Here is a 13,249-nt window from a genome sequence, read left to right as displayed (position 1 = left end):
GAGAAAGTACTACCACATATTTCAAACCCATTCCAAACATGAAGTTTAGAGATATTAGGGATAGGACTGAGGTAGAATCTCAACCAGGTAGAATCACTTTCACATAAATTTTTAAAAAGCATTTCCAGTTTGAAGGATGTCTTAAAAGCAAACAAACAACAGCAGCAAAACCAACCCAGGTAGCTAAAACAATGTAGGGCTGAACCCTAGGTAAATTCAGCTCTAGGTAAATTATATTCTTCCTCTTCAATAATGTAAGTAGAACAGTTATCCCAGATAAACTGTAAAGTATATGAAGAAACAAAATGATGGTAATCTTAACAATTCTAATGTTGAAATAGCAAACCAATGACTTAAAAAACAAGAACCTTGGAATAGCTAAAAAGCTAAATCAATATAATAAGAAACAACTGAGAAAATGAGTTGTGATATAAAATTTTACTAGAACTTGTTTTCACACACTTGGAAATTAAGTATTTATTGGTTAAGTGCTCATCAAAAGGAAATGTAAACTTACTTCCCAGAAATACTCAGTAAAAAGATAAATGATCCAAAAAGGAAACTACTTAATAGTACTTTCCCTAAGAAAAGTTGACTATTAAAACAGAATTCACTGCAGTCATGAGTTCAAATGAAAGTACATTCAATTTAAACACTTTAAAAACATGTAAAATACTTTTTGGTGCTTTAAATATACTCAGTCTGCTTTCTTTACCAGATAGCTATGTAACCACTTGTGTTAAAATATTTAAAAGAATAAATTAATAAAATTAAAATAATATTAATAAAATAACATTTTATACTATTTTAGAGTACTCACTATATTTTTAAGGATTTTGAAATTTTAGATTGTAACATTTTACTTACGTTTACTGGAAATTGCATTGAAAAATAACGATTAAATGCCCAGTTATCTTGGCAACAAGGTTTTCTTTTTAGAAATAGGAAATTCCAAGATCAGTTGTGAAACAAATACATGTTTTAATGAAAGAAAAAATAAGTACAATAAGCACTTTAATGCTCACAGTTTAGATTGAGATACCAGTCCTTTCCAGAATGCCTTCGATTCCAAATGGCTGAGCCCACAGAACAGACAAGAGACATGGCAATCAAGATACAAAATAAAATCAAAATTTGTACATTTGTAATCCGTTCTACATTTGAGAGTTTAAGTGGTGGACTTGTTGAATTCTGTAAAAAGAAACAAAAGATGAGTAATAAGAAATGTGTACAAATGATCTAGTAATGTGTATCTAGTATTTTGGTGAGGATGACAAAGTCAGTCACAATTCAAAACCTACACATGGTTCAACACATGAGAATTATATGGAAAACAATCAGATGTAATAAGCTGTCAAAGGTTAACCACCTCTTTTCCTTCACTGTATCACCCAATCCTTTTTCTACAATGTAAAGCAGTAAGAAAGAAGGAAATAACATTCCTTTTGTAGACATGGTTTTTCCATTGTGGCAGGTAAGATGAACAATGCATTACCTGACTACCTAAGCAGACAGGGTAGACTAAGGCATCTAGCACCTCAGCTCCTGAAGAGAGGCAGAGAAGGTGACCTATGTACCCACAGCCAGAGACCTGGAAATTCCAGACTATGAAGACAACATTTAAAGGATCTCTGGTTTCCAGATTTTTTGGTGGCATTTAGTAATTGTTTTACTAAACACAGCAGCAATCTAAGTAGTGCTGGCTATCAAGAATAACAGAGGCAAGTTTCCTGAGCTGTACTTAATGATAAAAAATGATCTGTGCTAACCACGGCATCCAAATGACAGAAACTTAAATGTCAAAAATCAACATAAAATGATGATTTATAGAATTTATAGAATAGTTAGGGGTGGAATCATTAACAGCAGTCCTGCTTGCCTGTTGATAACATCTTTGTGCCTTTACAATGTACAAAGTTATCAGCCCTCAAAGCAGATTTTCATTTAGTACCTTAAAACTGAGTTTTCCACACCTACCTAACCACTGAACACTCATGGTATTATAATGTAGAGAAGGAGCATCCACAGGCATGTGTAAATGTTACAAGTGCTAGGATTAAAGCTGATTGAAAATGGCTTAACATAAAAATGCTGTGAAAAACAGTCAACATAATAGTTGACTATTAACAAACAGTTACAAGTTTTTCTTTCAATTTTATAAAAAATAAAGTTCTAAAATGTGATCATTGAAATAAAATGAAATTATAAGATAAATAATGCAGAGCACTCATCATTACACAGACAACTTTTGTCAATCACTGCAATAGTCAGTAAATGCTGCCAATGGACTGGTATGCAAAATCATTGGGTGTTCACGCATTGGTGATCTCTGGTGGAACGTTCTAGTGTTCTTGCATGGAGTGAGCCATTTCATAGCCCCACTCACTGAAGAATGAGATCTGGATATAGAGTGTGGGGCTCAGGTATCTATGACAGATGATCTGCTAGGTTTAGGACTACAGCACCGAGACCTACAAATAGCATATTTTCAAAAGACTTGGGTCCAAAAGGTTTTCATAGATAAAAATCCCACCTGCATCAGCTTGGTGTCATGTCCAGTGTAGACAACTATTCCATGAACCCACTGTGTATTTCTCAATTGAGCGCCTCGAAGAAGAATCTGATCTGCTCCCAGGGGAACAGTGCTATGACAGATTATGTTGACATTAGAAACGACATTTTCCAAAATGCTTAAGAATTCTACAGCCACTATATAGTTCCAAGAAAGGTCCTGCTATGAAAATAACCCTTCTTACATTTTACTTTTTTTCTAGAAAAGAAGTAATTTTCCTACCAATAAGAATAATCTTCTTACACAAGGACAGCTGGAGAGAAGCATTTCAGTTGCTTCTTCTTACCACCAAAGCAGCCATTTCCTACAACTTCATTATCCAAGACAGGAAGCAACAGTGTGGAATTCAGAGGCTCATTCTCAAATCTGTTGAAGACTTTTCCTGATTTAGCAAGTCCACTTAGGTTTCTGAGATATTTGAAAGTAGTGAGATTAGGGGATCTGTTCCCCCTCCTCCACCTTCCTTTAAATTAAAAATAGCTTTGTGCACAATAAAGGTTCAAAAAAATACACAAGGTAAGATAAATACACAGATCTCATCATATACTTGCACTGCCATCCCTGCCCTCCAGAGATTAAGTCTCTGCATTAAAATCTCTAGGACATTCATTTACTGTATTTGAAGATCAGTCTTGCAAGAACTGTGAATAAAATCGTAAGCACCTAAAAGTCTTAAACACTCTGAAATGACAGCAAATTGAGGCTCTCCATTCCATATGACTTAAACTACATCTTTCATGAATAAGGGTCAAGCGGGGTCTTTTGTGGGTTTTTTGCAAGGCTACCCACTATGGTAGGCTGTGGGTTGATACAACCTCTCATAGAGCTATCAGAAGGCTACAAGCTATCGCAAATATAGTGGGATTCTTAATGGAAACGTACTACAGAAAATTTAATGGCTCAAAGATTCCTATCACTACTGCTTCATTTTACTGATTAAAAAAAGCAAAAAAAAAAAAGTCAAATATAAATAAAAATTCCAGAAAAAGGAAGAGGCAATTCCCCGAAGAAAAGTCTCCAGAAACACAGAATTTATTTGTCAGAGGACACAAATAGAGACTGAAGCTTTCATTTCTGGCGGATTTTTATAATCCAGTAGGTGTCTAAGGCTAGTAGTAGCTTGGGCCTGGGAACTTCTTTTAGGAACTACACAAATGTCACTGGCTCAGATGAAATCAATCTAGATAGATGGGTAATGACAGCACCTGAAACCTTCTACTTAAGTAAGTAAATTCTTAGGAATTAGTGTATTTCAATTTAGTCAAAGAACACAGCAACTATACCTCTCATTCTTCATGTACAACAACATGCTTTTCAGACCCATCTTAAGATCTGGGGTGCACTTCAGGGGTGGGAGGAGTCCTCAGGCCTAAAGCAGGCTTCCAAGAAGTTCTTGGGAAGCTGCTGGATTATGCTCTGGGGCACATATGTGCCAACTGTTTCTCACATATCCAGTGGGGTATAACATGGCAACTGGCACCTCAGCATTTGTGGTGTGCATTGATCGGAATTAGCTACAAACTCTTCAAAAGAAAAAAATGCTTTTCAATTACAAGGACTCAACAAGAATTAGTTATTAGTTTTTCATCAGAGCTGGAATTCCAAAGTCTCTGGCATTAGACAATGACCCTCATCCTTAATGGCATCAAACTACATTCATTCTAAACTAAGGGGCCCTAAGAGCGCTGGGTAATCACTGTAAAAGTCAAATGTGCTACAGGCACAAAGATATTGAAAATCTGTTTCCACCTTTCATGTAAATTGAAGCATATTATATAAATGCTATCTGTACCCCAAATCTTGGCACCATCATACAAAGTTTCTCCTTCACTGTGTGGATGTGCTTGGCATTGATTTGCTGGGGAACTGATAAGAAATGGAAGCTGGCCAGTTAGGAACGTCAGGCTACAGAAACACATTACTTGTATAAATGTCCAAATCTATCATTAGTCTATGTTCATGGAAAGATCACTCTGAAAAATTTAGAACAATATATAATTACTTCAAAAATTACAGGAAAACTTTTGGTAGATCTGAATGAGGATGACAGTTCAGGGTACTCAAGTGTCCTTTAGAATTCAAATACTGTAATAATGGAATTACAAAATACTGAAAGCACTGATAATCTCTCAAGCTGGTGGCGTGAGCTAGTGCGCTTAGCTGCATTTAGTTGGCCACTACAAATGCCTAGTAGGAAAGGAGAAGGGAAGCAGAGGAGACCCCAACCTTCCTGCCAAGTTCTGCCCCATTTCTTTGCTCCCCTTTGTAACAGAACTCCTTGAAAAAGTTGTCTATTTTTCAACTCTTCTTCTGTTATCTCAAACTCACTCTCATGAGGCTCTGCCTGTCCTAATAGAGGTCAAGGATCTCCACTTGCTAGATTCAACTGTTAATTCTCGGACTCACTGTATTTGACTTCATGGTACTTGACCATAAGCAACATGTGATCCACTTTATAGTCACTCCCTCTGCCTTGGTATGGTTTCTTCACTCTTTCGGTTTCCATGCTACCAACTTGATCTCAGTCTGTTTTGCTGGTTACTCCTCTCTTCCCAACCTTAATGCTGGCGAGTCTTAGGACAGCTCTCTCCACTTTTCTAACTATACCCTTTCACGCTTGGTGATGGCTTTAAATATCTATACCAACTACTTCCAAATTTATCTCATGACCCGGACCTCTATCACAAACTCCAGGCTTATATGTTTAACTGCCTCCTGATGTCTCTGTTTGGACATCACAAACTTATTAAGTCGCAAACTGAACTGCTGACATTGCCCCTTGAAACACTCCAGTGGATCCCCATTTCACTCAGAGTAACACCCTTACAATGGCCTACAAAGCCTTGCATGGTCTGGCCCACTATTCTCTCTTAGCCCTTCTTCTACTACCCTCTTCCTTGGTCATTCCACTCCAAACACACTGGCAACTCTGCTGTTCCATAATTACTCCAGGCACTTTCCCACTTTCAGATGATGTAACCATACAGCTAATAATTTGCACTGTCTATTCCTTCTGTCTAGAATCTTCTCCCTCCAGATATTCAAATGGCTGACTTCCTCATCTCCTACTCACCTTTGCTCAAATATTACCTTCTCAATGAAGCCACATTTACCTTCTGCAACCTCACTAACTAAAAGTGATTCCCTCCCAAGAACTCCCAATCTCTTTTATCCTGGGCCATTTTTCCCAAAGCATTTACCACTTTCTAACATGGTATAAAATTTTTTATTTGTCATTTTATTGTTTGTCTGTTTGCCCTTCCCTTACTGCAAGAAAGTTAGTTCTCAAGGTCAGGCAGATTTGTCTGCTTTGTCCATTGCTGTCTCCTTAACATCTGCAACTGGCCTGGCCTGCTGGGTACTGGTTGAATGGATGACGGAAGAGGCAGGAAACAGGACGGGAGGGGAGGGGAGGGAAGGGAGAGGGGTAGGAAGCAGGTATAAAAGATGACTATAGATAACATGGCCTAGAAAAGAGCATATGCAATTACACAGAGAAGACAAGAAATTATCCAGCAAATTAACCCCTGTGGTAGAGTCTGAACTCCTTGAGGCATCTAGAGATTACAAGAAAGCACCCAGGCCATGGAGACCGACAGTTAAGCCTATAAGTATTCTGGCCAAAGAAGAAACCACTAAACAGTGCGCCAGAAGCTTGGCATATCCGTGAAAATATCCAACTCCTAGGCTGGCAGGAAGTCTGGGTAAGTCTTTAGCTGTACCATGTGTACAGGGTTAAGAGCATTTTCACAAAAGAACTCTGGGTAGAATACAGGAATGCTTAAGAAAAAGGGTTTGGGTTATCAAACTTAGAGTACAAGAAAATATGTACCTAGGTCAGCAATACCCTGCAACACAGTGACTTCTGTGTTTTTATGAAAACTGATTTTACATACCTGTGTCCATCAAGCCTTATGTTTCCAACAAAATCGTAGAGATGTCGGTTTGGACTTTCACACTCAATTCTGCCAGAAATTCTCATCAAACTGTCAATGTCTTTTATATCTGATGTTGCTGGTAAGCCCTGTTTAGAAATTTTTAAATAAGCAAAGAAAATATTAAATAAGTTGTATGTGGGAGGGAGCAGGGAATTCTGAATTCATCCACGCCTTAAGATCTAAGAGACCCCACGGTTTTATAAGCAATTATCCCCACCCCCCTTGGTCAAATCGAAATTAGGGGATACCTTCCTCTCTACTTGAACATATATGTTTTTAGCAGAACAGGGCAGCTTTTGTGAAAACTCTAAAATATCTTAGAGATTATAAACTAGCCTGCAAAGATATTTTGAAATAAGTCCTCAAAGAACTGTTTGCTTCCAAAAATAAAACTAATATTTAGCATTATACAGTCTAAATCTGTCTGCTGAATCTCAAAAAGGGAATGCAAAATAACTAGAATCTATACCCAAAGACAGTAGTTATGTTTTTGTTCTTTTAGTTCACTGAGAAGGAAAACTCCAAAACAGTTCCTCCCTCTGGCCACCTACAACTGGCTGGAACTGAGCAGCCCTCACTTCCTGTGGCAGGTTGAGTTCAGGTGCTGTGAGGACAGCCTGCTTCTACCACAACCCAACCTTCCCACGTGTCATTTTCATTATTTGTCTAAAACCCAAGAGAATACATTTTTTTAATGTCCCTTCTAAAACTTTAAAAACCTTACAGTGACTTTCTATTAGGAGGGGTATGAGAAATAAATATAGAAATCTAACCAATTCCCTGAGATTAGTGAGAATTTTAGAACAGCAATGGAAACTGTGTCTTTTCCATATGGCAAAGCCAAATAATATGGGCCCGGAGAACAGAAAAATAAATAAGCTAACACACGTGAAAGCACTTAGAGCTACTAATGCTATCATCAGAGTGTTGGCTATAACAGAAAATGTTAAAAATATTACAAAATAGTATCTATATGATGGACCACATTTAATTAGGCAAGTAAAACTGAATTTTCCATAATATTTAACTATTTCAGTTTATAAAACCACTTCATTGTGGCTCAATGAGAAAATATTTGCAAGTAGACAGAACTGCCTCAACTCAAGACAATAATACTAAGAAATAAAGCTATAGGGGTTCAGAATGAGCCTCCTCAAAATATGTCACTTTTGCATGAGGATTATTTTGAGCTAAAGGCAATGGAGATCCTGAGGGTTCAAGAGAAACTAGTGTCCTTCCCTTAACTACCTAGAAGAATTTAAATTGGGGATTTTTCCCAGAGAAAAGTTATTACCAGAGATAAATTTTATTTAAGTGGACCCATCCATCTGGCAGGGCAAACATCTGCTCTTCTTATCATCCTATGAATGACCCTCCTGTCCTTGGAAGCCCCAGGACCCTTATCCCATTCCTTCCTCAGAATGCCATGTATACCTCATTCTACCTTTCTGTTTCTGAGCCTCTCATGTTTGTGGGGTTCCTGTATGTATGAAATTAAATTTGATTTTCTCCTGTTAATATGTCTCATGTCAATTTAATTCTTAGACCAGCCAGAAGAATGTAGAAGGGTAGAGGGAAGTTTTCTTCCTCCCCAGCAAAGCTCTCAATTCCATGTAAGAGAACAGCAATAATTATTTAAACCTATATTAGATCTTACCTGTCTAATTTTCAAGTTTGTTTCACCATCTAAGTTGGATGTTTCAATGTAGCACATGGCCTGGGGCTCACTGTTTTTTAAAATTGAAAAGCACAAAGATTTAGTGGGGGAAAGAAAGCATACTAATAACTTATTTAAATGTTCAGACTCACTGAAGCCTTTCATTCTAAACAAGGGTTTAGTCGCCTAGTTTCTTGATGTCTTTCATTCTAACCACAAAATGCTGTGAGGCAGACCCCATGCATGAAAACTCATGGATCAGATGTGAAGCCAGAAGGACCCCAAAGCAACTTCCTGACAATTAGTACTGATCTTTAAGATAATGTAAATAGATTTGTCACATTTTACTTAAATTGTTCATCATATAGACACAACACAGACTGTATCTGAAATGTAAAGCAGTTTTGTGTCCATATGTATCTTTAGCTCAAAAATATCAAGTGAGATTTCATGCTCATAGCCCACATGTAAATTGATTAAGTGGTGGATTAGAAAATTCCAGATTACTGCTTCTATAAACTTGCATTTACATGTTCAGATTGTATTGCATTGCATCTTTAGAAAAGATGAATAGGATCGTATGAACCATAATATTTAAATTTTAAGGCTACTTTAAAAAACCTGTATGAACAGATTTTATAATGAAAGTGGATATACACTTTCTTCCTCCTATTTTTTCTGTTTTATTTCTTAAAGTTGCTTCAGAGATTTGCATGGCAGCAAAAGCTAAAACTAAAATTAGCCAACTTGGCTATGTTGCTCCTTGACCTGAACCTAGGAGATACATTCTATGGGTCCCCACCAGAGTGTTTTAGTCAAGTTTGGTACACAATGACTGGTATAAGGGGCCCATGCTCTCCAGTTTTATCACAGGTACACACCCGTGACTGTCATATAACCTGACCCTTCACACGCTGACTTTGCTTGCTCAGCAGTTATAGACAGGTGAGTTTGCAGCCCAACTGTATAATTGATTCTCAGCTATAAGGAAAAGCATTTTGAAGTTAAATTAACCTTATTAGCACTTGCTTATATAAAAAGCCCAACTAACATCCTATAAATAATTATGAATGTAATTTCTCATAAGCATGGGTACTCACAGTTAGAAATTTCTAAGTCACAAACACCTGGAATTTTCTAATCAACTTCCAATTTGTACATGTGTAAAGCAAACGATTCTGAGTTTCAGAAGTGAGCACACAGCTTAGTTTTATGGCTTGAAGACTTGTGAAAAGTACTGAAACACATGGTCATTAATGAAATATTTTACAGATTCATTTTAAAGTAACTTTGCAAGTTCTTTAATTTTTCTCTATGGGCTTTTTTTTTCTTCCATAAAGCCTGATACTTTTCCCCAACCAAGTTTTGGGAAAACAAGTTTTTCAATATTTATATTTTCACTCTATCAATTAAATAAGTTTTAATTTTTTATTACTGTCCTGATAGTAATTTGGTTTTGGCAATTGCTCCCAATTTGTAATTTACTTATGTATACATTTGAAATAAAAATGGTTTATAAAACCATTATAAAACACATCTGATAATACAGAAGCATGATGACAAACAAATGTTAAATGAACAATGCCAATTCCGTATTTTGACAGTGAAATGCATTAAATTTCTACTGCTCAATATAACCAAGGCCATTCTCATATCAAAATAAGACTAACGTTCTAATTCTATCTTTTTTTCCCCCCCAAAATAAGATCCTAGAAAAGGACCTTAAGTGGCTAGGAAGTTAGAAAGTTAAATAGCTGGCTTCTATTTGAAGTGGTGCAAATAAAATATACATCCAAATTCAGAACTTTCTTAATCTCTTAAGACAACTGTTACTGAAGCAGTTCTTGACAATGCTATGAAAAGGCAGCAAGAAGTCTCAGACAAGGAATCATGCTAGATAATAATTATTTCAGCAAATTATGATGACATTCAAAACACAAACTAGAGAAGGGCAAAGCAGGCTTTTTGATTAGTAAGTGGAAAAATGAAACAAGATGCATATCACAATACAGACACTAGTAGACAGCTGAAATATATCCGAGTAACGTGCATTTTGTCACTAGTTACAAGTGGGATAAAAACTGATCCCAAAGCATGCGGTACCAAATGTACAACATCCAGCTTTGTGCAAGGGGTCCTCTGTAAACCCTATACAAGCCCAAATTATAGCATAACTGCTGAAGGGATTCAATTGAACTTATAGAAAATTTCAAATTTAAGACATGTTTAAAATTGTAAAAATTTCTCGATAACTGTCTTTCACGTAAATCTTAACATTGTGCAAAACAATATCCTGGAGAGGTAATAAATTAAGCCTTAGCATTTAGGCAAGCTGTTAAATATGAATATATCGTAATGATGCACAGGCAATTACAATCTACCTTTACTGGCATGCCTCAAGGACTCCGACTCCTATTGATAACAACAGGAGCTGAATTTGCCCACTTGAGGGAGGAACGTCAATCAACAATGTATTCAAAAAAGGCCTTTGAAACATCCATCACCAAGAAGTATAAAATGATTGTGTTTTAACGGAAGAGATACAGAGCTCAACCACCTCTGGGTGCAAACTGTTTTCTGGTGTAGGGTGAGGATCCTCATACACACATCCTGTACAACTCAGTGGTTCTAACCTTGAGGACAAGCTGATGAGATCTGCTGGGAGATGTTCCCCATTGGTCACTTTCACTATTTCCCCTACTGCCACCTACAGGTCCCAGTTCAAAATAATTAAAACGGAAAAAAATGAATAACAGAGAAAAACAAACAAACAAATGGACAAAAGAGACAGAAAGTTTGAAATTATTATAGAAAATAATACATGTTAATAATAATGTCTAATGCCAATTTTTTCAAAACTCATTTTGACCAGGTCTAAAGGCACAAGAAAACAGAAATATTTAAGGATCATTTATTTGCTTTTAAGCCCAATTTTCAATTTTTAATGCAGAAGCTTTTGAGTTCTAAAATTTTACTCACAAGCGTATCTTAGCAAATTAAATAAAAACATATTTTTCTACAGAGAGCTACTTTATCTTACAGATTTTCCTTTCTCCAATTCCTCACTCTCTTGCCATCTCTTACATGTCCACTCCTACCCAAGAAGAAAAGAAATAATGGTGGAAACTATTCTTAGGCTTTTGAGAAACAAAGTATACTATATTATTTCTCCCCCTACACCCACTCTAAAAAAAAAACTTTGTTAAAAGTTTCCTGATTCCAAAACATTTTCAAAGTTAATTGCATAAATACCTTAATAAATTTAATGTAAAGCTGCAAAGGCATGGATCTTGGGAAGTTAGAAGTCATAACTGCAGCCTTTTGAATTATTTAATAATAAATAAAGTCTTGGTAATGAATTGTTTTAGGAGGCTAAGCCTTTGAAAGCAGGAGAAAATTTTCAGAGAAGGTATGAAACAGACATGCCAGGAACCTGTTTGGAATTGAATTAGTAGCTTGAGTTCTTTTACTGTATTCTATACTTTCTAAACCCATATATGTATTTTTTGTTATATGGTAAAATTTCAGTTTCTTCATTTCAAAATGAAAATCAATGAAACACAGTAACTTTCAACCATGTTCATGCTTTAATTTCAAACTACTTCAAAGAACATGCAATATTAGCAATTAATAATTTTTAAAAAATCAGAAATTAAAATATCATAAACTGTTGTTTATGCTTTTTGCATTTAGCATGGTGCTCACTTGCAGGTGAAAATCACCATGCCCTTATTTTGATAGTGGACAGTGTAGTATATTGAAGATACTAGATTAGAAGTTAGGTATTCCGACCCTGACCTAGTCACTGGCTAAAGTGAAATGACTAAAAATAAGACTTAAAGTCAAAATTCCTCTTTCTGTTAAATGATGGCAGAAGCTTCTACCTACTTCTTAAGGCTAATGTAAGTTCAAAAGAGCCAAGTAATGCAAAAACCTTTTGAGAAAAAAAAAATTTTAAAAACCAACAAAAAACCCCCTGAAAGGTGGTAGTTTTGCCACTTGGATAGAAATATTTAACAGCACAAGCTTTATACTTTACTTTGATTCTATTATAACAAAAAGCAATGAATCAGATAATATTTTTAATTTTTAAATGATTATTTTAATCATCTTTGAAGAAGTTAATCATGGTGGATGCTATATTAATATACAGAAACTATTCTCATCTACCATTATTGATAGTCACCAGTAAATGTTTTTAATGCTGAGAAAATAAATCCTGTAAAAATGTTCTAGAGTTTAAGAAATACAAGCACAGAGCTTATTGGGAGTCTGGATTGGACACAGGCAGATAAAAAATATTTTGAAAACTTTCAACTTAGAATTAAATATAAAGTCAAGGCAGTATAGCCAATTATCTTCATATTTTTGAGCATAAAAAATGAAAATTATAATTAATGTTTCAGCATACGATGGTCTTTATGGTAAGTTATGTCTCTATGAAAAGTTTAATAAGAAAAATATCAATAGTTTCTAAAATTGCTGGAACGCTTTACTATCCTTTTGAACTTTGTTATATGACATTCAGATGGTCCCTCATCCATTAAATTTATCAAACTTTTACTTAGTATCACCAAGTGTACATCATTCTGTTGGTTAGCCATTCTTAAAACTTAAATGAAAGATTATCAATTTAAACAGAAAGGAGAATCAGGGAATATCAGAGTTTGATCACTTAATCCATCTTCCTCACTTTAAAAGATGTGAACTCAAAGGCCTGAGAGATTAAGTATTTCGTTCAAAATCACTACGCCAGGTTAAGAACCCTGGCGTTTGCCTCTTAAGCAAAGCTTGCTAGGACCTGAAACAATGACAGTAAGTTCACTGTTGACTCATTCTCACAGGGACCGTTACCTTCACCCTTCAGTTTTAGAAACTTGCCCTGATAAAGCTAGAAGCAAAGGGAACTAATAGCAGAAAGGCTGGTTTAAAAACCAACCCATTAACTTTAATCTTTCTGGGGAAAAAACCCTATAGGTAAGTGGCACCAAAAGATCCCAACTATAAAATATGAAAATATAACTACCTGTAGTTACTTCAACTACCTGTAGACTTACTTCCATAAATATCTGGCGAACTCTT

At 35.8% G+C, this 13,249-nt stretch overlaps 1 protein-coding gene across 4 annotated transcripts in view; it reads right to left on the bottom strand.

Moving 5' to 3' along the window:
- The window catches only part of ATP8A1 (ATPase phospholipid transporting 8A1), a 239,586-nt gene that overhangs the window by 156,313 nt on the left and 70,024 nt on the right, over positions 1-13,249 (bottom strand). For 2 of the 4 annotated variants that reach the window (XM_059923072.1, XM_059923075.1), the window contains exons 7-11: positions 10,801-10,874; positions 8,168-8,237; positions 6,469-6,596; positions 2,534-2,645; positions 1,026-1,191 (exon numbers count right to left, since the gene is read on the bottom strand). In XM_059923072.1, coding sequence (XP_059779055.1) covers positions 1,026-1,191; positions 2,534-2,645; positions 6,469-6,596; positions 8,168-8,237; positions 10,801-10,874 — 550 coding nt within the window. The remainder of the gene's footprint in view (positions 1-1,025; positions 1,192-2,533; positions 2,646-6,468; positions 6,597-8,167; positions 8,238-10,800; positions 10,875-13,249) is intronic. The other 2 variants (XM_059923073.1, XM_059923074.1) reach the window with 1 other exon arrangement.

Source organism: Balaenoptera ricei, chromosome 5 (genome assembly GCF_028023285.1).
Source record: "Balaenoptera ricei isolate mBalRic1 chromosome 5, mBalRic1.hap2, whole genome shotgun sequence".
Classification (NCBI taxonomy): domain Eukaryota; kingdom Metazoa; phylum Chordata; class Mammalia; order Artiodactyla; family Balaenopteridae; genus Balaenoptera; species Balaenoptera ricei.
Note: the sequence above shows the minus strand (reverse complement) of the source record. Positions and strands in the feature narration are given on the sequence as shown.